This window comes from Nannospalax galili, unplaced genomic scaffold (genome assembly GCF_000622305.1).
Source record: "Nannospalax galili isolate Female #2095 unplaced genomic scaffold, S.galili_v1.0 scaffold1258, whole genome shotgun sequence".
Lineage (NCBI taxonomy): Eukaryota > Metazoa > Chordata > Mammalia > Rodentia > Spalacidae > Nannospalax > Nannospalax galili.
The window spans coordinates 1-27655 of NW_008341370.1; the positions used below are offsets into that span (position 1 = coordinate 1).

Below are 27655 nucleotides of genomic sequence, written 5' to 3' on the forward strand. Positions count from 1 at the left end.
GGGGTCTGGAGGGATTGGGGGGTAGCGGGTGAATGAAGAGGGTCTCAGGGCTCTACACAGGGAGGAGCTACCGATGCTGGAGCTGTAACAGGGGCCTCGTAGCCTAGGATTCTGCCTCAGAGCACCAGACATGTGCAGTGCAGATAGCCCTGTGGCCTTTGATTCTCCTCTCCTGCTCATACTTGCTCTTCAGCCAGAGGAAACTAGTGAGGGAAGGCCTTGCTCAGGGGCCCAGTGACAGGAGACAGGGCTCTTTCCAGGAGTGACCTTTCCACGTCCCTGAAATTTTGCTCTTGACTCCAGAGATTTCCAAATTTTTCACCCACCTCCCCCATCAGACTCAACATAAATCCAAACTCTGGTCAACTCTGGTCTGTAGGAGACTAAGGGGTTTGGAGTATGAAGCAAGGCCCATAGATGGGGTCATGCAGCCTGGAGCAGACATGGCACCCAGGGCTGGTCAGGAGCTTAGCAGATGATAGAGCTGGAACTTGTATGAGGCCCAGAGCTCCACCACCCTGTTCCAGGCTGGATAGCACCTCCAGCTCCTCAGCTGCCCTCAGCAAACAACCCAAACAACCCTGGCCTCAACTGGGCCTGGAGTTGGGGAGAGGGGGTGCTGTGTATGTATGAGAGAGAGGGGTGGGGATGGGAGAGGGAGAGAGAAAGAGAGAAGCCTCTCTCTGGCAGGACAGGGCTAAGCTTGTGGCTGTCATCAGGTCATGACCCTCCCCACACTCCCTCTGCTCTCCCAGTCTACAGTCTGGCGGTTGCTTAAGTGACATGGGCAGATACCTAGAGTCTTGGCTCCTGTTGTCCCAGGTCTCCCGCCTTGCACTGTCGGGCCTCCGCAACTGGACAACAGCAGCCTCACCAAGTGCAGTGTTTGCTGCTCGACACTTCCGGCCCTTCTTGCCCCCAAGAGGTCAGGAACTGGGGCAGCCCTGGTGGATTATCCCCAGTGAGCTGAGCGTCTTCACAGGCTATTTGTCCAACAACCGCTTCTATCCACCACCACCCAAGGGCAAGGAGGTAAGGGCAGCAGGGCTGGATGCAGCCTTCACTTGGACCCAGCCCATGTGGCCCTTCTTGGCTACACCAAATACCAGGCCTGCCTCCCTCTGGGTCTCCCCATCCCCTGGGTCTTCGGGTCTAGGGTTGACCCTCAGCCTGCAGATCCAAACCCCAGGGCCCAGCAAGTCATCTTGGGTCTCCACTGCTGTCCCTGGTCCCCAGGTCATCATCCATCGGCTGCTAAGCATGTTCCACCCACGCCCCTTTGTGAAGACCCGCTTTGCCCCTCAGGGCACTGTTGCCTGCCTGACCGCCATCAGTGACTCCTACTATACTGTGATGTTCAGGTGAGTGGTACCTACAGTGACTGGAAGGGGAAGGGAGGGCCTGGTCAGAGATCCCCAATTTCATCACCTCCCTCCCTGTGGGCTCAGACTCTCTGAGCCTCAGTTTCCTTATCTGTGGGTCAGAGACACATGAGGATTTGGTGAGAAGGGTCTAGAACTTGCTTAGCCTGGAACTGCAACTGGCTGGTGGCCAACAGTGGTATCATCCACACAGAGGACCAGGATATGGGTCAAGCACACCCTGGAGAAGGCGCTCAGGGGAGGGTCAGGCAAGGCTTCCAAGGAAGGCAGTAGAGAGACAGAGGCATCCAGGTGGTGGCCTTTGGAGGGCCTCCTGCTTTCTCCCTGTCCCTACTTTGGGTGAAATAGGGTAGGAAGGGGTTCAGGCTTAGCAGACCCCCATTCCCCCACAGGATCCATGCCGAGTTCCAGCTCAGTGAGCCTCCTGACTTCCCCTTCTGGTTCTCCCCTGGCCAGTTCACAGGCCACATCATCCTCTCCAAAGATGCCACCCACATCCGTGACTTCCGGCTCTTCGTTCCCAATCACAGGTAGGAGCTGGCCCTGGCACAGCCTTGGCAACCTGCGTCTACCTGTTGTTCAGTTACAGGAGCTCAGAAGTCGGGGGCTTGGAGACCCTTCAGTAAAGTGGTAAAAACCACTTCCCTATTCCCCAGCGCTACGTCTTGGGAAGGGCCTGGTGCTGACCCGGAGGAGGCAGTGTAAGACAGTTTAGGGGTCCCCTCGTCTTCTCACAAACATCTCCCAGACATTCCCCTCACCTCTGTGGGAAACCAGCACAGCAGCCAGCAGACCCTCCCTGAAGCTGGTATCTCCGCCCTCCAATGACAGGCCCAGACAGACAGACCTGTAACCCTAGCCTACTCATGTCACTGAGAAGGCCAGCAGCTGGGCAGAGCCCATGGGGGTCCAGGAAGGCTTCCTAGAGGAACGGACGTCTAGTCAAAGCCCTTGGGGAGGAGAGGGAACAGCACAGGTAGGGGCCTAAGGGAAGGCCTCTACCATAGAATCTTGGAGGGATTTTTGAGACAATGCTGTGCCACCTCTCAGCCTGCTCAGGGTCAGGCCCCTATTAGCAGAACAGAGGCGGCTGACTTCAAGAGAGTCTTTCCAGATAGCAAGTAGACTTGCAACAGGCCTGTGCAAGGACAGACTTGGGCTGGGAGCCCTGAGGCCCCCAGTTAAGCAACAATGGGCTACAAGGCTGTAGTCAAGGCATGGCCCTCTCTAGGCCCATTTCCCCACCTGCCAGGTAGGAGGCTGACTCCTGGCCTGTTTGACCCATGGGGCAGAGGTGACAGAATGGTTGAGAGAGCCTGAAAAAGCACCAAGTGGTTTCTTACCCTCCTCAGAGAGGCAGAGTGAGGCCATGCTGGTGTGCCTGCCTCCATGGGTTTAGCTTAGTCCTGGGGAGGAGCTGACCTTGGCACACTTGCTTCAGTGTTGAGGAGGAGGGGACTGAATAGCAGGAGCAGATGACCAGCCAGGGCCTGCTGCTCCTGGACCCGTGTCTGAGAACCAGGCCACAGGGACACTGCTGTCCTCTGAGGGCGTCCAGTCACCCGCAGCAGAGGCTGTTGGTTGGCAGTCCTGGAGCTCCCCCAGGTGGCAGACCTGCAGATCACACTTAATCAGGCCAGACTTCTGCGGTCCCTTAAAGAGCACCTGCCCAGTCCTCACTGCTGCCCACCCTGTGCCCTGCAGCAGGGCACTGACCATCTCTCTGCCTTGAAAGATTGTGAGCAGTACATGCATTATGCATACAGTTCAGGGCTGGCCCAGACTTTGCTGTCAAAATCCCAGTGACACCTGTGGAGTCTCAGTGTCCTCATCTGTAAATAGAACAGCTGCTGTGTTAAGCTAGATGACACTTGAAATGTGGCTAACGGGCTCTGATGGTAACGTTGCTCTGCCCTGGCTCTCCACAGGTCCCTGAATGTGGACATGGAGTGGCTGTATGGGGCCAGTGAGACCAGCAATATGGAAGTTGACATTGGCTACATACCCCAGGTGAGCACTCAGGGGCCCCTCCCAGATAGGCTCAGCCGTAAGGCCCTGCCCAGGGCCCCGTCTCCTTAGCTCTATAGAGTAAAGCATCCTTAAAAGTCTCCCAGAGCCCCTCTGTGAACCACCCCTCACCACTGACTTCCTACCCAGATGGAGCTGGAGGCTGTGGGCCCCTCAGTGCCTTCTGTGGTTCTGGATGAGGATGGCAACTTGATTGACAGCCACCTACCCTCAGGGGAGCCCCTCCAGTTTGTGTTTGAGGAGATCAAGTGGCAGCAGGAGCTGAGCTGGGAGGAGGCCGCCCGGCGCCTGGAGGTGACCATGTATCCTTTCAAGAAGGTGAGGTGGGGTGAGGCTTGTGGGGCCAAGACTGGGAGCTGTGGTCCAACTGTGGGCACTGGCCTGGAATGTTAGGGCACAGGGCCAGCTCAGGCCACAGGAGCTCCTCTCTGTCACTCTAAACTTAAAGGAGGCTCCCCAGGCTCAGTTGTACTCATACAAACTGCATGTGTGCAAATACGCACGCATGTGCACATGCACAAAATGTACCTACACACAAACCCACATGGGTAAATACTTCATGTGCACACCACCAAACAGGACCCCAGCCACTCACAGTAGCTTCTCTGTCTTGGTTTGACCGCAGGTCACCTATCTGCCATTCACAGAGGCCTTTGACAGAGCCAAGGCCGAGAACAAACTATTGCATTCAATCTTGCTGTGGGGAGCCCTGGACGACCAGTCCTGCTGAGGTAAGGGGGCCCCTGGCCAGATCTAAGAGCAAGAAGTGGACCTTACACCCTGGGAGGAACTGGTTCCGAAACAAATAGGACTGTCCTGTTGGAGCCATGAGGACTCGGGCCACCCAGGGCAGAGGCCTACAGTTTCTGTGCTGAGCCCAGAGGATGGTGCCAGGTGTAGACGGAATGGCCAAGCAAAGGGGTTCAAACAGCCATTTTAGCTTAGTGACTTGACCATGCAACTTCTTTTCCCTTATCCTCAGTTCTCTTAATAGAGAAAGGGGGAGAGCATACCTAACCCCCAGAGTCATGAAGATGGGTGTGAAAGTATCTTGTACCCCAGAAAGCAGAATTGAGAAATGAGGGAGAAAACCTTTCCAGAGGCTAGGCTTGGGTTTCGTCTTCAGAAAGCTTGCCAAAGACCTACTGGAAAGTTCTTTGGGTATCCAGCAGTGTGTTCAAAGCTAAGGAAAACAATGTGCCTGCCCTCATCCAGTCACTCAACAAACATTAGGGGGATCTGCAGTGGCTACACACTATCCCAGTGTGGTGTAGACATGTAGACGTGGGATGGGTAAGTCCAAGAGTGGTGAGTGCCATATAAGGAAAGGCCAAGTAGCAGGACTGTAGCTGGGGGTCTGGAAGGCTTCTTAGAGAAAGTGACATTTAAGCTGAGACTTTGAAGGGGTTTATCAAGTGACAGGAGGAGGAGGGCTCTAGGTAGAAAAATTGGCTGTGTAAAGGCCACAGGGACAGAGAGCTAAATGGATTTAGGAAGCTGTCACTGCTGACAAGCCCTGGGCCAGGTAGACCCCCACCCCTACCCTCAGTCTCAGCCTAGGATGTCAGCATCTACTCTTTGGAGTTTGGGGGGAGCTTTTTGGTTTTTTTTTTTTTTTTTGGTTTCTTGAGTCGGAGTCTTACTTTGTAGCTCAGACTGGCCTTGAACTCATGGCAATCCTTCTGCCTCAGCCTCCCGAGTTTTACAGGCACGAGCCACCACTTCTAGCTAGCATCTACTTTTCAATCTGTGATCTCACCTGGGTGCAGAGATGTTCCTCAGCCCATGAGGCTTGGCCAAACCCAGGTCTCTAAGATTGGGGACCCTCTCACCCTCTGTCCTCACCCTGAGCAGGTTCAGGGCGGACTCTCCGGGAGACTGTCCTGGAAAGCCCGCCCATCCTCACCCTCCTGAACGAGAGCTTCATCAGCACCTGGTCCCTGGTGAAGGAGCTGGAGGACCTGCAGGTGAGTGGGTGAGGGTGGTGGGCTGTGGCGGTCCCCAAGACAGCACTGAGCCCAGATAAGTACCAGGAAATGCTACTGTCCCCACAGAACCAGCAGGAGAACCCCCTACACAGGCAGCTTGCGGGCCTGCACCTGGAGAAGTACAGCTTCCCTGTAGAGATGATGATTTGCCTGCCCAATGGCACTGTGGTAAGCCCCAGGGAGCAGGGACATGAGGGGTGGGCTCTTCTGGTCTGAGTTCATCTCAGATGGTCTGAGCTGGTCATCCCTATCGCATGGTGAGCAGAGGGCCTCAGGAATGCTTTGGGGACTGCATAGCAAAGTACTTAGTCCAGCAGCACTGGGGTCATTTGGGGTCACATCCCCATATGAACCTGTCAGTTCAGTGAACAAAGCCTGGCTGGAGGGAAGTCTCCCCAGACCATTGCAGCCAGCCCTGTGGCGGCAGAGGGAGGAGCGGAAGCCTTGAGGAAGGCAGAAGACCAGAGGAAGGCCTGGCTTGAGCCAAGATTTCAGATGAACCCCGCTGAGGGCTGCTGCTTACAGGGCCTCGTGCTGTGGCACAGCAGCTTTGGAAGATGTGCCTGTTTTCAGACTAGGAAAGTGAGGCTTAGGAGGCTTGGGGACTTGGCCTTAAAAGATGCAGTTGCATGCAGTGGGTTTTGAAAACAGGCTACCTGTGAGCCAAAGAGGCTCCAGCTCTGAGCAACTGCCCCATTTTCAATCTCAAGGTGGTCCATGTGGGAAGAAGGGCTGAGGAGGAGGATGAGCTGCTGAGGCCTTTAGGTGGGAGTAGCCAGGAGCAGGAGCTGGGGCTGAGGAGACTTCAGTGAGGGCTGGGTGGAGAGGGAGAGGCAGTGAATGCGCTTGAGGCTTCTGCCGGCCCAAACTGAGGTGAGAGTAGGCCCAGGGAGGAAAGGCCTGAGGGACAGACAGGTGACTCCCACTCTATGGAGCCTGTCCTGGCTAGGGCCCTGGGGTCATGAAGCTGAGTGGACAAGATGCTGGGGCACTCTGTCTGGCATAGATCTCCTTCATCCACGAGTTGGTTTGCTCATCCATGCCCCCTCATTTGTTCCCTCATTGGGCACCCACTCTGCCAGGCTCTTTGTAGAAAGGCAAGGGACTCGACTTGTGCTCTTAAGTGGTCAAATGGAGCGGAAAAGGTTCGGTATGCACACTGAGGACTGGGATACATATTGAGCACTGGGCACTTTGACTGGAGCTCAGGGGTCCTGAGGACAGAGAGGCCATTTGCAGGCAGAGATCAGAGGGGCAGAGAAAAAGGTGACTTTGAAAGATGGGTTTTCTTTTAGTTGCTAAGGTCGGGGTGGGGGGTAGGGGGAAGACACATCCTCAGCAGAGGGCCCTGTGTGAGCTGAGGCAGAAGGGAATGTGCCTAGGGCCTCTCTTCACTCAGCCCTTCCCCCAGGTCCACCACATCAACGCCAACTACTTCCTGGACATCACCTCCATGAAGCCTGAGGACGTGGAGAACAACGTTTTCAGCTTCTCATCCAACTTTGAGGACCCTTCCACGGCCACCTACATGCAGTTCCTGAAGGAGGGACTCCGGCGAGGCCTGCCCCTCCTCCAACCCTAGTGGGCAGAGAGCATAGGAAACCTGGACCCAGTGGAAATCTAGTGGACAGTCCCCACAGATCGTGAGGCCAAAGTGCCCTCGGGCCATTTCAGACTAGAGATGGTCCTCACCTCGTTCCCAGGCTACCTTTCAGGGTCCAAGTTCAACTAAACCTGCCACCCTTGCTTAGCCTGAGTGATAGTGGATAGACGATGGGGCCTGCCTGACCCAGTCAATGAACCAAGTTTGCTGCTGCTGTCAGCTCTTCCCCACCCACCCGGCTCCAGAAGCTTCTTAGAGACCCCCAAAACAGGACCTGGGGTGATGTCCCTGGACTTCCTACCCAGTGACATAGTCCAGGGTCTCTGTGAAGACCTTAGCAGAGTGGGCTGGAAAGACAAGGTGGCCCCACCCAAAGGAATCAAGGAGTATGGCCAAGGGGCCAGGCTGCAGTTATGCCTGTTTGTCTGGAGCCTTCCATCCTGGCCATCCCTCAGCAGCCTTCTGTGTCTAGTGTCCCCAGCTGGGATCATTCTCAGCTGGAGACCTGTCTGGAGCCCATGTGCAGAGCCCTCCTGCAGAAGGAAACCACACGGTCTGACTGCTGCTCTCCAGAGCATTCTACTGACCCAGTAACCAGACCCCAGGTCTGTTTGGGGAGTTGGGGACGTTTGCTATGAAGTAGGTTGTGTTTTACCAAGGGGGTTCTGGGGACCGAGGCATTCCTGCCATCTGCCCTAGCAGAGTCAGAGCAGGACTGCTGGAGCCAGCATCCTCATGACACCTCCTACCCCAACCCCCACTCACAGAAGGATATCCTAGGCAAAGAACACAACCTTCCCCACAGCCAGCACCGTCCTGGCCACCAGGGGATCCCAGAACTGCTCATTTACCACTGGGAGGCTCCAACTCCCCTTGGCAACTCGGGGACTTGGTCCACATCCTGAGCCGCTGACCATGGTCAGTCTCTCTTTTATACATGCAGCAAAGTGTTTTTATATGAACTTTCTCACAGTTTATAGGTATTTTTTTAAAATAATCTGAGTGCTGAGGAGAAAGACAGGGTAAAGCCTTCCCCCAGCAGCAGCCCCATGACGGCTGGGTCTGAAATCCCAGATGGATCCAGTCTGATGCTCTCGCAGCTGCACATGTGGGAAGAAATATGCCTCTCTTCATGCTCCTCCAGGTTTCTAGAAGCAGTCCTCTGAGGACCAGTACTCCCCCAGCTCTACCTGCCCTCCACACAGACCCAGGAGGAGCCTAGGACTTATATCTCATTAAGGCCTTGACGTCATCAGCCAGTTCCGTGTGCTCTGTTCTCTCCTGTTGTGCCCTTGCCCCACCAGGGACTCTGTTTTAAACCTGGTAGAGGAAGAAGGCAGGCAGACTGTCCCTTAGACCTGCTCTCCTGCCTGCCACTGCCCCACAGCAGCTTGTTTCCAAGAGCCTTGGCTCTGAGACACTTTGCTAAGATCACAATTTTTTTTCCCTCTTTAAATTCTCACAACACCCTGTGAGGTGGAAAATTGTTCCCATTTTTCAGATGAAAACTCTTGAGTCTCAGGGAAGCAAAGTGACCTCCCAGAGCCTCTCAGAGTACTAGAGTTGTGATTCAGACCCATATTTGACTCCAATGGAGGTGCTTTCTTTATACCCCTGCCTCGTCTTCCTGTGATGGGAATGTTTTTTTAAATTATCATGTCCCCTGATCTCCATACCAAACAGGGAGGAAGCCAACAGCTCTGCAGGTTCACTGTCCTAAAAGGCACTGCTGCCATGACCTCTACAGAGACAGAGGGCACCTGAGCCCTTCCCAATCTGCACTGTCTCCTAGGCATGGGTACATTAGTTCTCTCACCAGAGACCCAGACTCCACACTGAACAATTCTGGTCCTATGTAAAGCACTGACTGCTTGGGCTTTCCAAGTCTTCATCTTACACCTCTACCCATCTCCAGATGTGCTTTTGTCACCCCTCTGCCTCTTGGTTCCTCTGTCCCCAACATGTCCTATAATAAATCAGAGAGGCTAAGATGGCTCAGTGCTTTTCCTTTGAGCAGGATGTTTAATTCTGTCCTTCTGACTGCTGTCTCTCTTGGGAAATGGACAAGGGACTGTGACATGGACACATTTGAGGTGGGATGTCTTTGGGGCCTGTAATCAGAGGGCATGAGTGACTTGCCCAAGGTATGTTTGTAATAGACCATGTAATATATACTTGAGGATCTGGTACTTTGTGTTAAAAATGATCCTGAAGTTGTCAAGCCTGCTTGTTGTCAAGCCTGATGACCAGAGTTCAATCCGTGGGTCCCACATGGTAGAGAGAACCAACTCCCAGAAGCTGTCCCCTGACCTCTTCATGGGCACCATGGTACATGCATCACATGCATACATACACACACACACACACACACACACACAGACACACACACACAGAGAATAAATGTAAAGGAAAAAATTAAGACCTGTAAAAAGAAGGGTTGAGTTAAAGAAGGGTAAGAGAAAATGCTGAGAAGGACAGAATGCCAAAGCCTATCCTTGTGATCCAGAGAGGGCTTGCAAACATGTCACATTGCAGAGCCAAACCTTTTGTACCTTGTATCAATTATCGGCTTGGGGAAGTAAATTTCCAAGTTAGGGAGTTCTGCTCTTTTCACACAGGAATCTGAGTAGGGCATGTGTACTCTGGCTAGACAGTAGATGTGCACTCTCTGTCATTGGCCAGGAGGGGGAAATGATGGTTCAAGTACATTTTGCCATCCTGGAAAGAGGGCTGGACCTTGAGATCAGCTTTCATCATTTGAATGTAGTAGGGGATTGGATAGATGGTCTGACCCTCAGGTCTTTGGCCACAACCACTTATGTAATTTGTGGGGACCAGTACAAAATAAAGTGCAAGAAATATGCCAAAAATTTAAAAATAGTCATGTGCTACACTGGTGGTTTTGTCACTGATAGCTATTTACCCTTGTGATAAACTGCCACACATAGAGTACAATACCATGCTGTGCAGCTTTGCAGCCTGGAGCATACAGCCTGGGTATGTAGTACAGTCATCGTCTAGGTCTGTGTAAGTACACCTAGGATGTTTACATAGCCCAGTCACCTAAGGACACATTTCTCAGAGTACCAGTTATTGAGTAACACAATTGTAATTCTAAGAGGATCACAGCAGGAAAATAAGGAAAGTATGGGCGTAGTAAGGCAAGTTCTGGGCGTAGGGCCTGCTATGACTGCCATAGGCTGTCCACCCACAAAGCCAAGAGATTTGTCCCTGGCATAGAGATTACAGGCTTCAGGAGCAAGGGACTGCAGCCAGGGAACCAAGCAAAGCTGTGCTGAGGACGAGGAGGAAATGTGTTCCAGTAACTGGATGTCATGGAGATGGATGACAGGGAAGGTTTGAGCACCGAGCCAGGATAGGCTTGTGAGCTTGGAAGGAGTCTCCCAGTGCCATCCACCCATCTACGAAACAAACTGAACATGCTGTGTGTGTGCGTGTGTGTGTGTGTGTGTGAGAGAGAGAGAGAGAGAGAGAGAGAGAGAGAGGGCTTTTGAAATAAAAGAAAAATAGAAAGTGGGGCTGGAGAGATGGCTCAGCGGTTAAGAATACCGACTGTTCTTGCAGAAGACCGGGGTTCATATCCCAGCACTCAGCACTCACATGGCAGCTAACAACTGTCGGTAACTCCAGTTCCAGGGGATCCGATGGCCTCTTCTGTCCTCATCAGCCACTGCATGACACGGGTGCACTTACCTACATGCAGGCAATACATACATGTACATAAAATAAAAATAATAAATAAAAAATATTTAAAAAAATATAAAAAAGAAAGCTACTCTGAAGCACTGGAAGGTGGAGGTCTAAGACAGTGTCCACTTTTGCTGGGGACTTTGTAGGGAGTCGTGGCTAGATGAGAATTTTTCAGTTGCTTTACAATCTTAGGGAATCACTGTCACATACACGCACAGTCCATGGAAAGCAGGAAGTGGGACGGAGTCCAGACTAGAGAGGGAAGGCTGAAATGCCAGAACGAGGATCGTAGATTGGCAGTAGGGGTGAGGAGGGCGGCACCGCTATTTCAGGCACCGACCACAGCTTCCAGAAGTCAGCTGTCAGGGAGCTGCGCCGTAGGGGCACCTGCGGGGGGGTGTACGTGGGGGAGGGTTGGCAGGGCTTGGCCGGGAGCCGGGCATGGCCAGGAGGCGTGTCCACTCGCAGGCCGCGCTGCCTCGCCCCTCCCCCGCCCCGTGCGGGGCCGGGAATCTGCGCAGCTGCAGACGATCGCTTCCGGGGGCGGGGCGGGTCAGCGGAAGTGAGGGCGGTTGAGGCTGGGCCGCAGGTAGGAGGGGCCGAGGTGAGTCCGGAGCTGGAGTCTGAGGTGAGCCCTATGGGGCGGCGGGTGTGGAAGGTGCCATCCGCCGGTAACCGGGTGTCGGTGCCGGACGCTGTGCGGAGCCCGCGACTCCTGTTCCCGTGCGAGTTCTCGCGGGAGTCGCCGCTGTCCGCCCCCTTTGGCCCGGCGAAACTAAGTCCCGAGGCGCAGTTGTTCGCCGAGTGCCCCGGCAGTGGGGGCCGAGTCCGACCCCGGTCTCCTTACTCCGGCAGCTCCGTTTCCAGGGCCCGCCTCGGCCTTGGGTTCCCTGCACGCTCCGACCGGGTCCTGGGTACACGGGCCGCTGGACGCGCGGCGAGGACGTAGCCGACCTTGACCCGGCCGGGTCGCGGTGGCGGGGAAGGGGGCGTCCTGAGAGCCCGCAACAGGCCGCCGGGGCCGCTCCGGCTTCGCGGCCTCCGTCGGGCACTCGGCGCCGGAATCCGCCGGGCAAAGTTCGGCCCCAGCCCAGGGCCTCCAGGTCGAGGCCCTTCTCGGCGCAGCTCGGGTCTGGAGACGGAGACCGCGCGCGAACAGCCGGCCACCGCCGCGGAGGGGCCGAGGTGCGGAGCCGCAGCGATCCGGCAGTGCCTTCCTGCGGGGACACGGGGGGCGGGGCCTCGGAGCGAAGTTGGTGTCCACCTCCAGCTCCTCAGTTCCGCGGGTGGCCAAGTGCTTACTGTGCTGGGCAGAGGCCCGGCTGAGTGCAGACTGGTTATTTCCCGTCTTTAGCGGCCTGGGATGAGCAGGGTGAAGGGGCGTTGCAGCGTCCTGCAGAGGCGGCAGAACGGGCTGGAGCTCAGATGGGGGGGGCTGCAGAGGACTGACAGGACGGCAGTGTGGCCCTGGACAGAGGCTGCCAAATGTGCACTGGGCCGTACTGTACTTGAGCTTGGAGAGGGCAGAGAAGATGGGGTCGGGCCATTGTGGTGGGCCCTGCAGGCTGGAGAACTGTGGAGTCTTTTAGCAGGACAGTTTTTAAAAGTTTAAACACCAGATAAGTAGGATTATTAGTTTGATAGGAGCTCTGAGGGTTAGGTTCAGCTGGAGTCTTTAGAGATGAAACAGAATTGGCTGCAATGACTGAAGTGGGCAGCACTGTTCAGTGAACTTGTGGCCAGAAGCCAGGCACAGAAGGACTTTGATAAAAGGCTTGGAGTGAACCAAGAAGATGGCGCATGAGATTCAGGCAGCAGAACTTGGACCAGACTTTAAGCACTTACTGTTGTAGAGCCACTGAGGGCCTGGCCATAGACAAAGCCCTTAACTTTCCAGCTCCCTTTCTCTCTGTATATCATAGTGACACCTTGTCTTAGAGTAGAAGAGAAATGCCAAGTCCATATTGCCAGTCCAGTCTACCCCCCTATTCAGAACCAGACCTGAGCTTCCCAGTGACTTCTCACCCAAGCATTCCAAGCCCTTATGACACATCCCCAGTCTGCCTTTGCAACCAATGGTACCCTGTCCCTCACCTTCCTGTGCTGGTGCTGCTGTTTTCTGCCCATCCTCAAACTCATGGAGCCTTGAGCCAAGATAGTGAACACATTGTGACCACCTGCTTAGTGTGTCTCTGTTAAGTAGTGATGTGCAGCTTCCTTAGGAAAATGTGCTCGGGTCCTGTCCTGTTGTGCCAGTTCCTTAAAAGCACAACTTTCTGACTCCTTGTATAGCACCTTCAGGCTATCCTGTTGGTGTCTGATGGACAAGGCAGTCCATAGCTCTGGCTGCCCCTCTTCAGCAGCAAGGGCACCTGTGAAGAATGCAGTTAGGAGTTTTACTTTGTATGTTAACTTAAAAATGAGATTTTCCGGGGGTGGAGAGATGGCTCAGTGGTTAAGAACACTGAATATTCTTGCAGATTACCCGGGTTCGAATCCAGTTCCAGGGGATCCGACAGCCTCTTCTGTCCTCTGGTGGGCATTGCATGACATGGGTGTGCTTACCCTACATTCAGGCAATACAGACATACACATAAAAAAATTTTAAAAAATGAAATTTTCAGAAAATACAGTCAGAAGTGACCCTACCCCATTTATGTTTTACATTTGAGTACCTTAAACCCCCAGTTTCACTGATCCTAAGGGTATATAACCTAGAGTGGCATCTTTTTTTGTGTCCCCTTTTTACAGATTGAGAAACGAGCATTCAAGAAGGTTAAATGACTTGCCTTTGGCTACAAAGCTATAGCTAGCTAAGCCAAGGTTTTTTGTTTAATTGATGCTCTTGGGGCTGGAGGTGCCATTCAGTGGTAGAACGCTTGTGGTTGGGGGTGGATGATGCATGACAACCACACAAAGCTCTTTTCCCTGTAGCCCAGTAGACTGATATTAGCACGAGTTGGCTCTTGATTCTCCTGACCCCCTTGCATATTTAAGAACAATTGTTTGGTCTTGGGTGGTACCTTCAGTTTTCTCTCCCATGAATTTTTTGTAACTACCAAATGGTTCTCTACTGCATCTGTCAAGCTTTGCCTCAGGAAACTGTAGAGCCCAGGAAGTTCCCTGGTTGGCTAAGCTCTCTCAGCAAGTCTGAAACATAACCTTTAAAGGTCTAGGTTCAGAGAAGACTGGTAGGTGATGGCAGCTTTTCTTCCCTGAAACATCAGAGGTCTTGGTTTTATCAGTGGCTCTGCAGAGGGCTTGTTTGGTGAAGCTTCAGTGATGGCCTCTGAGTCCCTACTCTGGGTTGTTTCACAGAACAGGAAATCTTGTGCTCCTGGAGATGGCTTGATATGAAGGAGCCACACCTCCCATTTTCCCAAGCTGCCCTGTGGCTGCCTTGCCCTTCTAGTGCAGGAGCTGGCTGAAATGTCAAGAATGGAAGCCAATGTGGTAAGGAGTGGTTCCACCTTTGGGGGCTGGAGAGTTGAGTGCTGGGCTTGCTGAAGAACTGTGCAAGGCCCTGAGACTCCAGTTGATTCTTCCTTTCCCCTGAAAGCTTAGAACTGGAGCAAGGTGTCATCATGTCCTCCCCCAGGGAAGATCCTACTGTGATTTTAGGGACACTTCTGGGGTCCATGTTTTCACCTTTCAGTGTGGAGAAAGGGGAGGGAACCTAAGTAGTGCCTACACCCAGTTAATTCTAGTCCCTTCTTTGGGCTCTCTCAATCACTGACCACCTTAGCAACAGCAGGTATAGATAGAGAACCTATCCTTATGATTGACTTGCTCCCAGAAGAGATAGAAGGGACAGCAGGGACAGTTGCTGGACTCCTGAGGTTGTTGTTTCTCTTCTCTAGACTATCCCAATCTGGCAAAACAAGCCACATGGGGCTGCTCGAAGTGTAGTCAGAAGAATTGGGACCAACCTGCCCCTGAAACCATGTCCCCGGGCATCCTTTGAGGTGAGTGCACTGGAAGGGCACAAAAAATAGAAGCCCAGAGGGTAGGGGGTGAGGCTGCTTCTCTGCCACAGACCTCTTGGCATTTGCCTCCTTTCCTGGTCACTTTTCATTTTGACAAAACATATTTACTAAGTGCTTCTAATGGATCCTGGTCACTGCCTTTCTGACTGCATACAGACCTGTGACCATAAGTCAGGCTTCCAGTTTGCTCATAAATTAGTAATTGTTCAATTTTTTTTTTAATTTTTTGAGATAGGGTCTCCCTGTAGCCCCAACTGTCCTGGAACTTGCTTTGTAGACAAGGTTGGCCTCAATCTCAGAGAGATCTGCCTGCCTCTGCTTTTGAAGTGCTAGGATTAAAGGTGTGCACCACCATGCCTGGCATAAACTAATAATCTTGAATCTTATTTTTGTTGCTTCTGCTAAGTGACCCGGATTTTTTATTTAAAAAATTTTTTTTGATCTCTATGCGATCAAGGTCAGCCTGGTCTACATAGATAGTTCCAGGCCAGCTGGTACTCCAGGGAGACCCTGATTAAATAAAATTTTTTGGTTTTTGTTTTTTGAGACAGGGTCTCCTTGTAGCCCCAGTTGTCCTGGAACTCACTATGTAGACCAGGCTGGCCTCGAACTCACAAAGATCCACCTGCCTCTGCCTCGCAAGTGCTGGGATTAAAGGCGTGTACCACCATGCCCAGCCAAATAAGTTTTTTATGGGGCTAGAGAGATGGCTCAGTGGTTAAGAGCACTGGCTGCTCTTGCAGAGGACCCAGGTTTGATTTCCCAGCACCCACATGGCAGCTAACAACTGTCCATAACTCCAGTTCCAGGGGATCTGACGCCGTCTTCTGACCTCTGTGGGCATTGCATGACATGGGTGCACTTACATACATGCAGGCAATATGCTCATACACATAAAAAAACAAACTACTTTAGGCTTAGCTGTGTCTAGGGAGGCTTTGTCATCTGCTCAATAGCAGAGTCCTGTCTGGCCTAGGTCTCTACATGTGTCTGCAGTAGAAACCTACCTAGTGTTTATTAGAGCCAGGTGCCTCTGTCCAGGAACTCATGGTGAGGCTCTTGCTCCATGCCAAATGGTTATGGTGTGTGAATGTGGGAAGCAGAGGCATAAAAGACTGATTGCCATACAGAGGAGGGAGAAATATGTGCATGAAAGGACCTGGGCCCAGGTGGACAATGAAATGAGAGCCATGTTTATATATAAGATGCTAACTGCAGATCTGTGTAGGAACTGGATCCAGAGTTAGAAGTGGTATCAGGGTTGGTATTAAGAGTCAGAACTGGAAGTATATAGGTATGTTTCATGACCACAGACTATCCAGAACTGCCTTAAGGACACAGGAAGGACATGATCCTCGGCGCTCAGAAGCATCAGAAACAGAGAAGTATAGTTAGGACTATGGCACTATTGGAGTTATCCCACATTTGACTGTATGCTTTTTTTTTTTTGGTCTTTTTTTTTTTGGTCTTTTTTTTTTTTTTTGAGACAGGGTCTCCCTGTAGTCCCAGCTGACCTGAACTCACTATGTAGACCAGGCTGGCCTTGAACTCAGAATGATCCACCTGCCTCTGCCTCTGCCTCCCAAGTACTGGGACTAAAGGCATGCGCCACCTCACCCAGCCTGACTGTACACTTTAGGCCATTGTCCAGATGCTGGTGGGCAATGGCATTAAGGACATAGACTCCCTCAAAGGAGGGACATGTATAATGGTATTAATACTAGTTGGCATTTACTGAACACATACTGTTTGTCAGGCACTGTATAATTCATTTAATTGCCTAGAGCATTCAGAGCTAATCTAAGAAAGCAAATGGAAACTTCCTTAAATGGAACAGCAGCGCCTGGGTCAGTGGAAGTACTCTGTATGACCTTGAAGTTATCATTTAACTGCTGTGAGTCCCCATTCTTTACATAAAAGAAGCTAATGACCCCTGATCCTGCCAAACAGTTTGTAGCAGAAATATTTTCACTTAACTTGTGTATAAGAGCTGAATGTGGTGGCTCAGCACTTGAGAGCTTGAGGCAGAAGGAATGTCATGAATCTGAAAATAGTCTGGATAGCACAATGAGTTCTAGGCCAGCCTGGGCTACAGATCTGTCTCAAAAAACCCAAAACTTGTGTGTAGGTGTTCCTATATAGGTGTGCTTCATTTTCTTGATCCTTAAAGTAGTTAAGGAAACATTCCTGCCTTATTAAGTTTAACCATCTAAAGTATTAAAGATAAATTAAAATGATGAAAAGTAAAAGAGAAAAGGCTTTTATCATAGTCATAACACTAACAGTCTTGTAGTGTAGTGTAGTTCCTGTTTTTTCTAGAAGCTTGTTTTGGGTTTTTTTTGGGGGGTGTTTTTTGAGACAGAGTCTCCCTGTAGTCCTGGCTGGCCTGGAACTCACTATGTAGACCAGGCTGGCCTTGAACTCACAGAGATCCGCCTGCCTTTGCCTCCCAAGTGCCAGGATTAAAGGTGTGTGCCACCAAGCACAGCTAGAAACTTGTATTTTTTTGTTTGTTTTTTATCTTTTTTGAGACAGGGTCTCCTTGTAGCCCCAGCTGTCCTAGAACTCACTATGTAGACCAGGCTGGCCTCAAACTCACAAAGATCCGCCTACTTCTGCCTCCCAAGTGCTGGGATTAAAGGCGTGCACCACCACGGGCTAGAAGCTTGTTTTTTAATCAACATGATGATTGAATCCTAACTTTTCATTCAACATGTCACTTTCTGAGTCTCTCATGGTTGATGTTCATTTGGGTTGAGGGACTATTTTAAGAAATCCCACTGTGGGATAGAGAAGAGCACTTGCTGTTTTTAGAGGGGACCCAGCACCTACATGGTAGCTCACAACCATTTCTAACTGTAGCTACAGGGGATTCAACACTCTCTGGCCTCCCAGGCATGCACATGATAAGCACACATGCAGGCAAACACTCAGGCACATTAAATAATAAAAATAAATCTTTAAGATAAATAAATCCCACTAGGTATAGTGCCCAGGCCTGTAATCTTATCAAATTAAAGATAACTCAGGCCAGTCCCATTGAATACTCTGACTTGTTTGTAGTCCCACAAACCTGTATTAGCCTTCTTGGAGCTGTTTCTAACCAGGAACAATTTTCGACTACCATAGGACACCTTCTTACAGTGCTGGATTAGATGCCCCACTTTGTTACGATTAGGTATCATGGTATTGATAAATGTTGGTGGATTTTGCTTTCCCACAGACCCTGCCCAACATCTCTGACCTCTGTTTGAGAGATGTGCCCCCAGTCCCTACTCTGGCTGACATCGCCTGGATTGCTGCAGATGAAGAGGAAACATATGCCCGGGTCAGGTAGCTGAGGCAGAAGTCAGTGTGCTAGGGAATATGGAGCTTCTATACGTGGCAGTCAGCAAGGAGGGTACTTATGAGAGGCTAAAGGCAGTAGGAATGAGAGCTGTGGACTCAGAAGGGAACAGAACTTGTAGGGTGGAGGAGTTTAATAAGGGATGTCGTGACCAGCTGTCTGTGCTGAGACATACTTGTCTTTCTCTGGCCCAGGAGCGATACGCGCCCCCTGAGACACACCTGGAAGCCTAGCCCTCTGATTGTCATGCAGCGAAATGCCTCAGTGCCCAATCTACGTGGGTCTGAGGAGAGGCTCCTAGCCCTGAAGAAGCCAGCCCTGCCTGCCCTAAGCCGCACTACAGAGCTGCAAGATGAGCTGAGCCACCTGCGCAGTCAGATTGCCAAGATAGTAGCAGCTGATGCAGGTAGGAGCTGGATTCAGGGCTAGACCACGGCACGCTGCCTTCTTCCCTGGTTATTGGGCAAGATAAGGATAAGGAAAATGAGGTCTGTGAATCAGGAAGATGTAGACTCAGGGCTCTGGGTTTGCCCTGAGGCCCAGATAGATGTTGGCCTCTGGTCATTTTGGATTGACTGGTTTCCTTAGGAACAAGAGCCTCACTTAACCAGTGACACCAGGAAATTTCTTTCTCTTAGCTAGAAAAACAATACCACGCCTTTAATCCCACCTCTCGGGAGGGGAGGCAGAGGCAGTTAGATCTCTGTGTGTTCAAGGCCAGCCTGGTCTATATAGTAAGTTCTGGGCTGGCTGGAGCTACAGGGAGACCCTCTCTCAAGACCAAAAAAAGAAAAACAATACCCTTTTCCAGGTATCTTTAAGCAGAACCCACTTTTCAATATAATAAGCATTCCTTACCAGCACCATGAGACATATCCCCTTAAGTACCTATTACCCTCTCCTTGTCCTTCCTGCCCAAGATCACCTCTCTGTCTAACTTGCTGTGTCCAGTTAAGGCAGAGCCACTGGAAATAATTAGGAACTTGCCCTGACCAGAAGCACAGACAACCAACAAGTGAATCTTTTCCATATCAATATGCTCAGTGGCTGCTTCAGTTTAAGACAAGGCTGCTAATCTATAGCTCACTGCAGTGGGAGTGGTAAGAGCCAGGACCTTTGGGGATGGGTTTTTCTCTCATGGACAGTGGGAAGAGCCCAGTGCTCCTCTATGTCTGTTCCCTGAGTGGGAAACATAGTGGCAAATCCCCTCCACTGGCTACAGATAACCGTCCTAAGTACTCTCAGAATGTCGTGGTGTCAGCTCAGGAAATAACTATGTTCTGCAGGCAGGGTTGTGATGAGAAGGTATCTTTGCTGCATTATAGCCCAGTGTCCATCATACCTATTGTTTTCTCTTTCAGCTTCGGCTTCATTAACGCCAGATTTCTTATCTCCAGGAAGTTCAAATGTCTCTTCTCCTTTACCTTGTTTTGGATCCTCATTCCACTCTACAACTTCCTTTGTCATTAGTGACATCACGGAGGAGACTGAGGTAGAGGTCCCTGAGCTTCCAACAGTCCCCCTGCTTTGTTCTGCCAGCCCTGAATGTTGCAAACCAGAACATAAAGCTACCTGCAGCTCGTCTGAAGAAGATGACTGCATCTCTCTGTCCAAGGCCAGCAGCTTTGCAGACATGATGGGTATCTTGAAGGATTTCCACCGGATAAAACAGAGCCAAGATCTGTAAGTATCTGAGGAGCTCTGGTGATCTGTTTAAGTCACCCCTGGCTAATGATCTAATAAAACAGACAAAGTCCTCAGTAGTAACTGTATTGCTACCTTCATAAGGTGTGCTGACCCCCTAGGGCCCAGTTTGAGGAAAAAGCAACACTCCATTTGTTCTGTTAAGTCACTTCAACCAAGCACTAAGACTGGTGGGAATTTCACAAGTGTGGTCTAACCTCTTTCTCTAGATGGTTTCATCTTTCAGTTTTCATAATGCTAGTAGCTGTGCCCCCTTGTTCTATGCTTCAAAATTGGAGGTTTATGACATATATTAAGATTCATAGGTAGTTCCTAAATCTGGCTGCCCATCAGAAGTGCTTAGGTTTGTTAAAAATACTCCATAAACTGGGGCTGGAGAGATGGCTCAGCAGTGAAGGACACTGGTTGTTCTTGCAAAACACCTGGGTTTGAATCCCAGCACCCACATGGCCACTAACTGTCCGTAGCTCTAGTCCCAGGGGATTAGACAGCCTCTTCTGACCTCCTTAGGCATTGCAGGACATGAGTGCTCTTACTACATGCAGGCAATACAGGCATACACATTAAAAAAAAAAAAATACTCCATAAACTTACAAAAGCAGAATACGCAAGGAATGGAGTTGCAGTTGATTTTGCTGAAATCTGAGAGAATTTGGGAAGGCCTGGAATTAAAACAAGGCTACCCTCTGATCCCCTTGAGAAATGTACCTACTAGAGACACCCTTGAGCTTCAGCCTGAGGGAGCTACCACACTGCAGTGTTTCTCCAGATATGGTCTGAGCAGCTTCCTGGGACTCCACAGAGGAGCCTGCTCTTGTTTGGGATCCAAGCCTTGATGGCCTGCGCCCAGGCAGTATAGCTACATTTGTTAGTGCAGGGAAAGCAGCTGTTCTTTAGGGAAGTCACTCTTGGCTTCCTGTCTGGCCTCAGCCATCTAGGTCACGCTCACCAGGGGTTCTTTGACCTCTCACTTCCCCAGATTCAGCTGCTGCTTCACCTTGAGCCCACCTTCTAGTCGCAGTGACTTACAGATTAACTCTAAAACATGTCTGTCTCATCTGTAGCTCAAGCTGGTCTTGAACTTGTAATCCTTCAGTTTCCTGCTAGATTTACAGGCATGAACTTCCAGCTCAGCTTTATACTTCTACTTGGTTTCTTAGACCAGACTACATCCAAGGCCCTTCTTGCCAACCCCCCTCCCCCACTTGTGTCTAGGTATCTGTTCCCTCTTGTAATCAAAATAACTGATAATCAGATGGCAGCCAGGTCAGCCAAAGTTCAGAAATGTGACAGACCAAAGGCGATCCCTTTCAGATCTAATGGTCGATCTTGGCCTTTCTGCATTGCCCTGAAAGACTATTAAAACACCTTCCTGGGGACATATGTATTTAAGTTTAGTACAATTTCAGGCAACTATTTCAAAGCATCTAGAACACTCTTCATGGTAAATGAAGGAAGAAATTGGAGCCTACCCTGATCTAAAGTTTGTTTTGATGCCACAGTTACTTATAATGCAATTATTTTGCTATGATTTTGATCTCTTATAAAATGAGGGAAAAAAAGAACTTTAGCTCTCCTAAGGGGTGGGGGTGGGGGTTGGTGGTAGGGTGTCTTTAGCACATCTTTTCTCCAGAACTAATGAGGTAGGAATGGCTGGGCCATCTGTCATCTTTCCTGTAGACCCTCTTGAGAAGTACTAATAGAGGCTAGAATTCCAACAAATTGATGGTCCTTTGTTTTGTCCATACTTACAGCCATTTAAGAAACAGTAAGTCGGGGGAGATCTATGAGGAATTGGGGGAGGGGGAAACATGATCAAAATACATTGTATGAAACTCCAAAGAATAAAAGCAAAAAGCCTCAAAAAGAAAGGCAGGCAGGCAGGGTAAAGCACTCCAGTTAAGAGATGAAGTCTGGAGCCAGCTAGCTTGGTTTAAAGGGCAGAGGCTAACTATGACTCTATGACCTTCTGTACGTGAGTCCCCATAGACAAGGGGAACTTGAGATAGCATCTTCACAGAACTGCTGTGAAGACTGAATAGATTACGTGTACATAGTCACAAAGCAAGAACTCCCTAAATACAAGCTACTGTTGTGTCTCCAGGAGTCGGAGTTTAATGAAGGAAGAGGACCCTGCTGTGCTCATCTCTGAGGTCCTAAGGAGGAAGTTTGCTCTGAAGGAAGAAGACTTCAGTAGAAAGGGAAACTGACAGCACTTCCAACTCTGCAGAACTCAGTCTCATGCTCCTGAATTCCTTCAATAGCTGCCTTCCTCACTGCAGATGTTTCTGCCTCTCAGAATCTGCACGTCTTGCTGACGAGCTAGGGCTTGGGCTGAAAGAGAAGAGCTGGATTCTGTTACCCTTACTTCAACCTTAGCAGAAGCTGAGGTCTGTGGTTTGAGCTGAGACATTTGTTGCAGGTCATCGTGTAGGGTGGGGTGTCGCCATTGAAGGGGTGAAATGGAAGTTTTGTTTTTTTCTTGTTCCTGTATGAAAATAGGCCCTAAGTGAATGACTTACCACTGCATTAGCCTCCATAAATGGTCTCATCGGACATTTCCTGCACAGCTTTCACTCAGCAGTTTCTTTGCAGCAGAGCTGAGGGGAAGGGGCTCTTAATGTACTTGTTCACAGGGCAGGGAAGATCTTATGCTGCTCAATCGTAACCCACACCAATGCCCAGCAATCACCGTTTCCCTCTCTAGATAATAGAGGTCAGGCCACTGGACCAGCTGATACTTGGGAGTGCTACTGGGAGGCCTGGGCTATTTTTTCTTAAACATATTTTATAATACTGTACAACCAGATCTGCCCTCCAAGGCCTCATCAGTATACTAACAATTTTTTCTTCCATGGACTTTTAAGTCCAGCTAGGAAGGAGAAATGGGGAGGGGAAAGAGATGCCACCCTTCTTCCAGGCCACTGACTAACTGTTCTGGGTTGGGCCGAGGTTTGTACCTACCACATCATGCATGATTCGAGTGCCCTCGGGGCCCTTTTCTTTATGGTATGTATACTGTGTTTGAGTTGAAGCACTACCTGAGATTAAATGAAGGATTTGGAGAAAGTGTATTCTCTCTGTCCATCTTGGAGTTGTGACCACAGTAGCTTTTAGGGATGAAGGGCTCCTGTTGGTCTGAATTTTCTGAAGCAGGTTCCTGGCTTCCCCTCTTTCTTGCTCTTAAAACTTCCCCAGGGGGTTTCTTCCTTCTTTCTAGATACCCTGGCCCCCTGCTCACCCAACCCAACTCCTCTAAAAGCAGCTCCATAAAATTTATTTTTTTGTCTTCTCGAGGCTGTTCAAGTGACTCACTTATGAGAAGCTGCTGCACCGGGAATGTTGCTTTGGTGGAACAAGCCAAATCAGACTTGGGCTTGGGTTGGATTCAGGACAGTGAAAGAACATACATTATTAAAACGCTGCCTTGGGCCAGTAAGATGGCTCAGCAGGTAAAAGTGCTGGCTTTCTGAGTCAAACCCTGCAACCCTATGGCGGTGGAAGGAGGGAACCACCTCCTGGATGTTATCTTCTAATGTGGCACACACATGCCCATACTCCAACATACACATCATTTTTAAATGTTGCCCTTTTCATTACTGTCTGTTGAGAGGTTTCTCACTAAGGTGCACAGGCTGCCCTCAGCCTCTTGAGTGCCTGGAATTTCAGCACACACCACCATGCCTGGTTTATACAGTGCTAGGGATTGAACCCAGGGCTTTATGCATGCTAGGCACACACTCTACCACCTGAGCCCCTTCTAGGATGTCATTCTAGCCCAGGCTGGCCCAGAACTCACTATGTAGCTTAAGCTGGTCTTGAACTCAATGGCAATCCTTTTGCCTGTCTCAAGTGTTAGGACCCAGGGCTTTGTGCATGCTAGGCAAGCACTCTATCACCTGAGCCCCTTCTAGCCCAGGCTGGCCCAGAACTCACTATGTAGCTTAAGATGGTCTTGAACTCAAAAGGCAATCTTCTTGGCTGTCTCTTGAGTACTAGGACTATAGGCATACCACCTCAATAACCCAGCTAATAGTTGCTTTAAATTTTTTATTTATGTGTATGAGTATATTGCCTGCATATGTGTAAGCACACCCATGTTGTGCAAATGCCCTTGGAGTTCAGAAGAGGGCATCAGATCCCCTGGGACTGGAGTCACAGATTGTTATTACTCGCCACATGGGGTACTTGGAATTGAACCTGTACCCTCTGCAAGAGCAGCCAGTACTCTAAACTGCTGAGCCATCTCTCCAGGCCCCTAAAAGCTGCTTTTTCAAAAAAAAAAATTGGTAATGTTTTAGTTACCACCAGAGCCAACTTTCCAAAGAGGACTCTCTTTCCCTTGTGGGAGAGGATTAATAGTTCTCTCTCGATTGTTATATAGCTCAGGTTTGGGGTAGAGAATAACTGTTAAAAACAAAAAAGTAAAAGTACCATCAGCCATTTACCTTTCCCTTCCACCACTCCATACACTTGCGTTGGGAGATAATTTTAGTTTTTAACTTTTTTTTTTTTTTAAATGTACAAGTTTTGCCTTGCATGTACATTAAAAGTGCACAATGTGTATGCAATGCCTTTGGAGGCCAGAAGAGGGCATTGGATCCTCTAGAACTAGAGTTACAGATAATTGTTAGCCACCCACCATGTGGATTCTGGAAACTGAACCCAGCTCCTCTGCAGGAGCAGTCAGTGCTCTTAATCACTGAGCCATCTCCAGCTCTGGGAGACAGTTTCTTAAAATGCAGTTGGGACCGGGCGTGGTGGTACACGCCTGTAGTCCCAGCACTTGGGAGGTAGAGGCAGGTGGATCTCTGTGAGTTCAAAGCCAGCCTGGTCTACATTGAGTTCTAGGACAGCTAGGGCTACAGGGAGACCCTGCTTCAAAAAGACAAAAAAATGCAGTTGGGGATAATGGGCCCAGGCTTAGGCTGAGTGGGTGAGAACAGTCAGAGATCAAAAGAGCACACATCTGTAGGAAGCAGAGGCATTGCCAGGCACCTGGAGCAGGGTAGCAGCTCTGTGCTTTTTAGTGATTAGTTCCTGCCCTGCATTCTGCTCATCAAACTCATTTCTGGAATGCACCAGGCACCACCTTCCTGAGGAAAAAGCATGATGTTACAGTCAACCAGTGGCACTACCTGCTTTATTTACAAAAGAAAAATGTTCCACAATGACAACAGCTTCATTCCACCTGACTTTCTCACCTAAACCCTCATGTATACCCAGGCCCCCTACAAGGTACTTTCCTGCATCTCTGCCATTTCAAGACATGTACAGAGCCAAACTCTCACACAAACATTCAGAACTAGTGCCTGATAACCTGATTACCTTCAGAGTCTTGGGTAAAGAGCAGGTCTGGCTGCAGATGTAACTGAGTAGGTCCATCTTGGCCCTGAGCCCAAGGGATGCCAGGAAACTGTCCCAAGCCCTGATTCCAGGCATTGGTTACATCTTGGAAAGGCATTCTAGTGTTGTGGGCAATAACTTGCTGGCCTTGGGAATCTTCAGTGAAAAGCTGACTCCAGGAGTCTTTGTCTTTCTCACTGTCCCAGGAAAACAGAGAAAGAGGACAAAGGCTTTTTGTCACTGGTCGTGTTTTTTTCCTACTCCAAGATTCCCTGGAGGTCTGAAGGTGTACAGGAGCCTGCCTATTTTCTTTGGCAGACCTCTTTCCCAGTTCAGCTTTGTCTGAGCAATGATGGCATTTACCCTCAGGTGATCTGACGTGGCTTTCTATGCCTGGACAGATGGTCTTCAACCCATGAAGCCATTCCCTTTTCCTCTTGTTCTCTCTTTGGTTCAGCAAACAAGAATTTTCCAAGTCCTGGGTAAAGGACAAAGCCAGTGAGGCTCTGTGCTCTTCAGCACACACCAAGATGTCAGGCTGGGGCAAAGACAGCACAGTCAAAACTGGGGTTCCCAAACCATGGTGGTCAGAAGTCTGGAGAGACTGAGGAGAAAGTCCAGTTTCCTGGATATCTGCAGGAGTTGAAGTGGCCAAAGGGGGTACCAAGCAATCACCTCCCAATTCCTGAACCAAACTGTCTATCCGCGTTGCATCTTTCTTGGACTCTTTGTTGAGGTGACTTTCTATGGGAGATGAACTACTTTTCTGGTCACCACCATTTGTCATTCCTAATAAAACAAGAGTAGATAATTGCACTGAGAAAACTGCTGTGAGCAGAATTTTGTTGGCTTTTCTGAGTCCAATACCAGTTACTGTTACTACCTAGTACAGAGGTCTTAGACTCTTGAAATAACTTTGTCGTTGCTCATCCTGCCTTGTAGGCAATACACTCATAAAATAAAAAAATAAAAAAAAAAAAAAACTTTTTTAAAGCATTGAGTTTTTGTTTTATAACACAGGTCAGAAATTTAACATAGCATTTACATCTCATTAATGTTCCAATGTGGAGAAATGAACGCACTCCTTTAGTCCTTGGCTAATGAAGTTCCCCAGATCATCATACCTGGTCTCAGGGTGACGAAGGAAGTCATACTGGTCTGCCGAGTGCTGCTTCTTTGAGTAAAAGAAATACTAGATTTTCTCTCTCCAGGCAAGAGTGCTAGTATTTTGGTACCTTGTTTAATTAAATGTGTCTGAGGGAGAAAAATAATTGAACTTATTAAATGCTATTAAAAGAGCTCCCAGGCAAACAACAGTACTGGAAACTATACTGGTTCAAACTTTAGACCCCAACACATCCTGTTCTCTAGGAGCTTGTGCTGGACATCGTCTTCCTGCCATCCTGGAGATCCTAATCTCAGGAATCACATATTCCAGCTACAGCCCAGTCTTTCGGCTTTCCAACAGGAACCAGTCAGGCTGACAAACACTGTTTATTAAATAGCCCAAAACTAATGCACTCTCTGCAGCAGATGCATTTTCATTAGCTTTCAAATAGTTTCATAGTGGTTAAGAACACGGCTACAGAACCTCATAGGTTGGGTTCAAGTCAATCCAACATCCCTTCATGATCAAAGTCCTGAAGAAAACTCAGAACAAAAAGAACATAAAGACATAATAAAGGCTATATATGATAAAACGATGGCCAACATTATGTTAAATGGGAAAAAACAAAGCATTTCCACTAAAATCAGGAACAAATCAAGGGTGTCCACCTTCTCCACTCTGAACTCTGCTAGAAGTAACAAACATACTGAGGAAGAAATCAGGAAAATCCCATTCCAAATTGCCTCAAAAAAGAAAAAAATAACCTCAGAATAAACTAAGGAAATGGGTGATGTCTATAATGAAAACTTTAAAACACTCAGAGAGATTGAAGACACTAGAAGATGAAAAGCTCTCCCATGAGTATGAATTGGAAGAATATTGTAACGATGGTTATCTTACTCTGGTGGTAATAAGTGTTAATTTGATGGGAGTTAAAATCCTTTAGGAGACAAGCCTCAAGGCCCACCTGTGAGGATTATCTAGCTGAGGTGGGAAGATCCACTCAGGGCAGCTAGCACCATTCCCTGGGCTTGGGCCTTGGACTGCATAGGAAGGACAAACCAAGCTGGGCACAGCTATCATTAGTCTCTGACTGCTGACTCTGGATACCATGTGGCCAGCTGCCTCAAGCTCCAGCAGCCAGAACTTCACCACCACCATGCACTCTTATCTTCCAACTGTGAGCCACAAACAAAAAGCCCATTCCCCTTAGGTTGCTTTTGTCAGGGTATTTTATCACAGCAATGGGAAAAGTATGACACCAAAAGCAATCTACAAATTCAATATAATCCCCATAAAAATACCAACATCAAGCCGGGTGTGGTGGCGCATGCCTGTAATCCCAGCACTTGGGAGGCAGAGGCAGGCGGATCTCTGTGAGTTCAAGGCCAGCCTGGTCTACAAAATGAGTTCCAGGACAGCTGGGGCTACAGGGAGACCCTGTCTCAAAAAG

General features: G+C 49.6%; 3 protein-coding genes across 9 annotated transcripts in view; 2 read left to right on the top strand and 1 right to left on the bottom strand.

The window, feature by feature from the left end:
• Positions 1-822: 822 nt before the first annotated feature.
• Positions 823-8992, top strand: Selenon (selenoprotein N; the record flags this gene model as incomplete). The annotated part of the gene is given in 9 exon segments (XM_008836785.2): positions 823-1032; positions 1237-1361; positions 1775-1912; positions 3311-3392; positions 3540-3728; positions 4036-4141; positions 5265-5377; positions 5465-5566; positions 6810-8992. Coding segments are annotated over 9 exon segments (1236 nt in total), but the record flags the coding sequence as incomplete, so codon positions are not given.
• Positions 8993-11257: 2265 nt separating this feature from the next.
• Positions 11258-22820, top strand: Mtfr1l (mitochondrial fission regulator 1 like). 4 transcript variants are annotated; one of them, XM_008836789.3, is made up of 7 exons: positions 11258-11340; positions 14031-14165; positions 14573-14677; positions 17922-18031; positions 18239-18450; positions 19442-19727; positions 21853-22820. In XM_008836789.3, exons 2-7 carry the CDS (start codon positions 14142-14144, stop codon positions 21956-21958), a joined length of 843 nt encoding a protein of 280 aa, XP_008835011.1. In that variant the 5' UTR covers positions 11258-11340; positions 14031-14141; the 3' UTR covers positions 21959-22820. The 4 variants fall into 4 exon arrangements, with proteins under 4 accessions (XP_008835011.1, XP_008835008.1, XP_008835010.1 ...); XM_008836786.2 differs by having other exon boundaries at positions 11261-11340; positions 19406-19727; XM_008836788.3 differs by having other exon boundaries at positions 11272-11316; positions 19406-19727.
• The window catches only part of Aunip (aurora kinase A and ninein interacting protein), a 14458-nt gene continuing 9048 nt past the window's right edge, over positions 22246-27655 (bottom strand). For all 4 annotated transcript variants that reach the window (XM_008836790.3, XM_029565222.1, XM_029565221.1 and 1 more), the window contains 2 exons: positions 26219-26348; positions 22246-25883 (listed from right to left, as the gene is read on the bottom strand). In XM_008836790.3, the coding sequence (XP_008835012.2) occupies positions 25054-25883; positions 26219-26348 (960 nt within the window). In that variant the 3' untranslated portion in view covers positions 22246-25053. The remainder of the gene's footprint in view (positions 25884-26218; positions 26349-27655) is intronic.

Bases quoted from the DNA above. Each gene is read 5' to 3' on its own strand.
- Mtfr1l (XM_008836786.2), top strand. From the start codon at position 14,142: ATGTCAAGAATGGAAGCCAATGTG. The intron at 14,678-17,921 runs GTGAGTGCACTG...GCTTTCCCACAG, and splicing joins GTCCCCGGGCATCCTTTGAG to ACCCTGCCCAACATCTCTGA. The intron at 18,032-18,238 runs GTAGCTGAGGCA...TCTCTGGCCCAG, and splicing joins GAAACATATGCCCGGGTCAG to GAGCGATACGCGCCCCCTGA.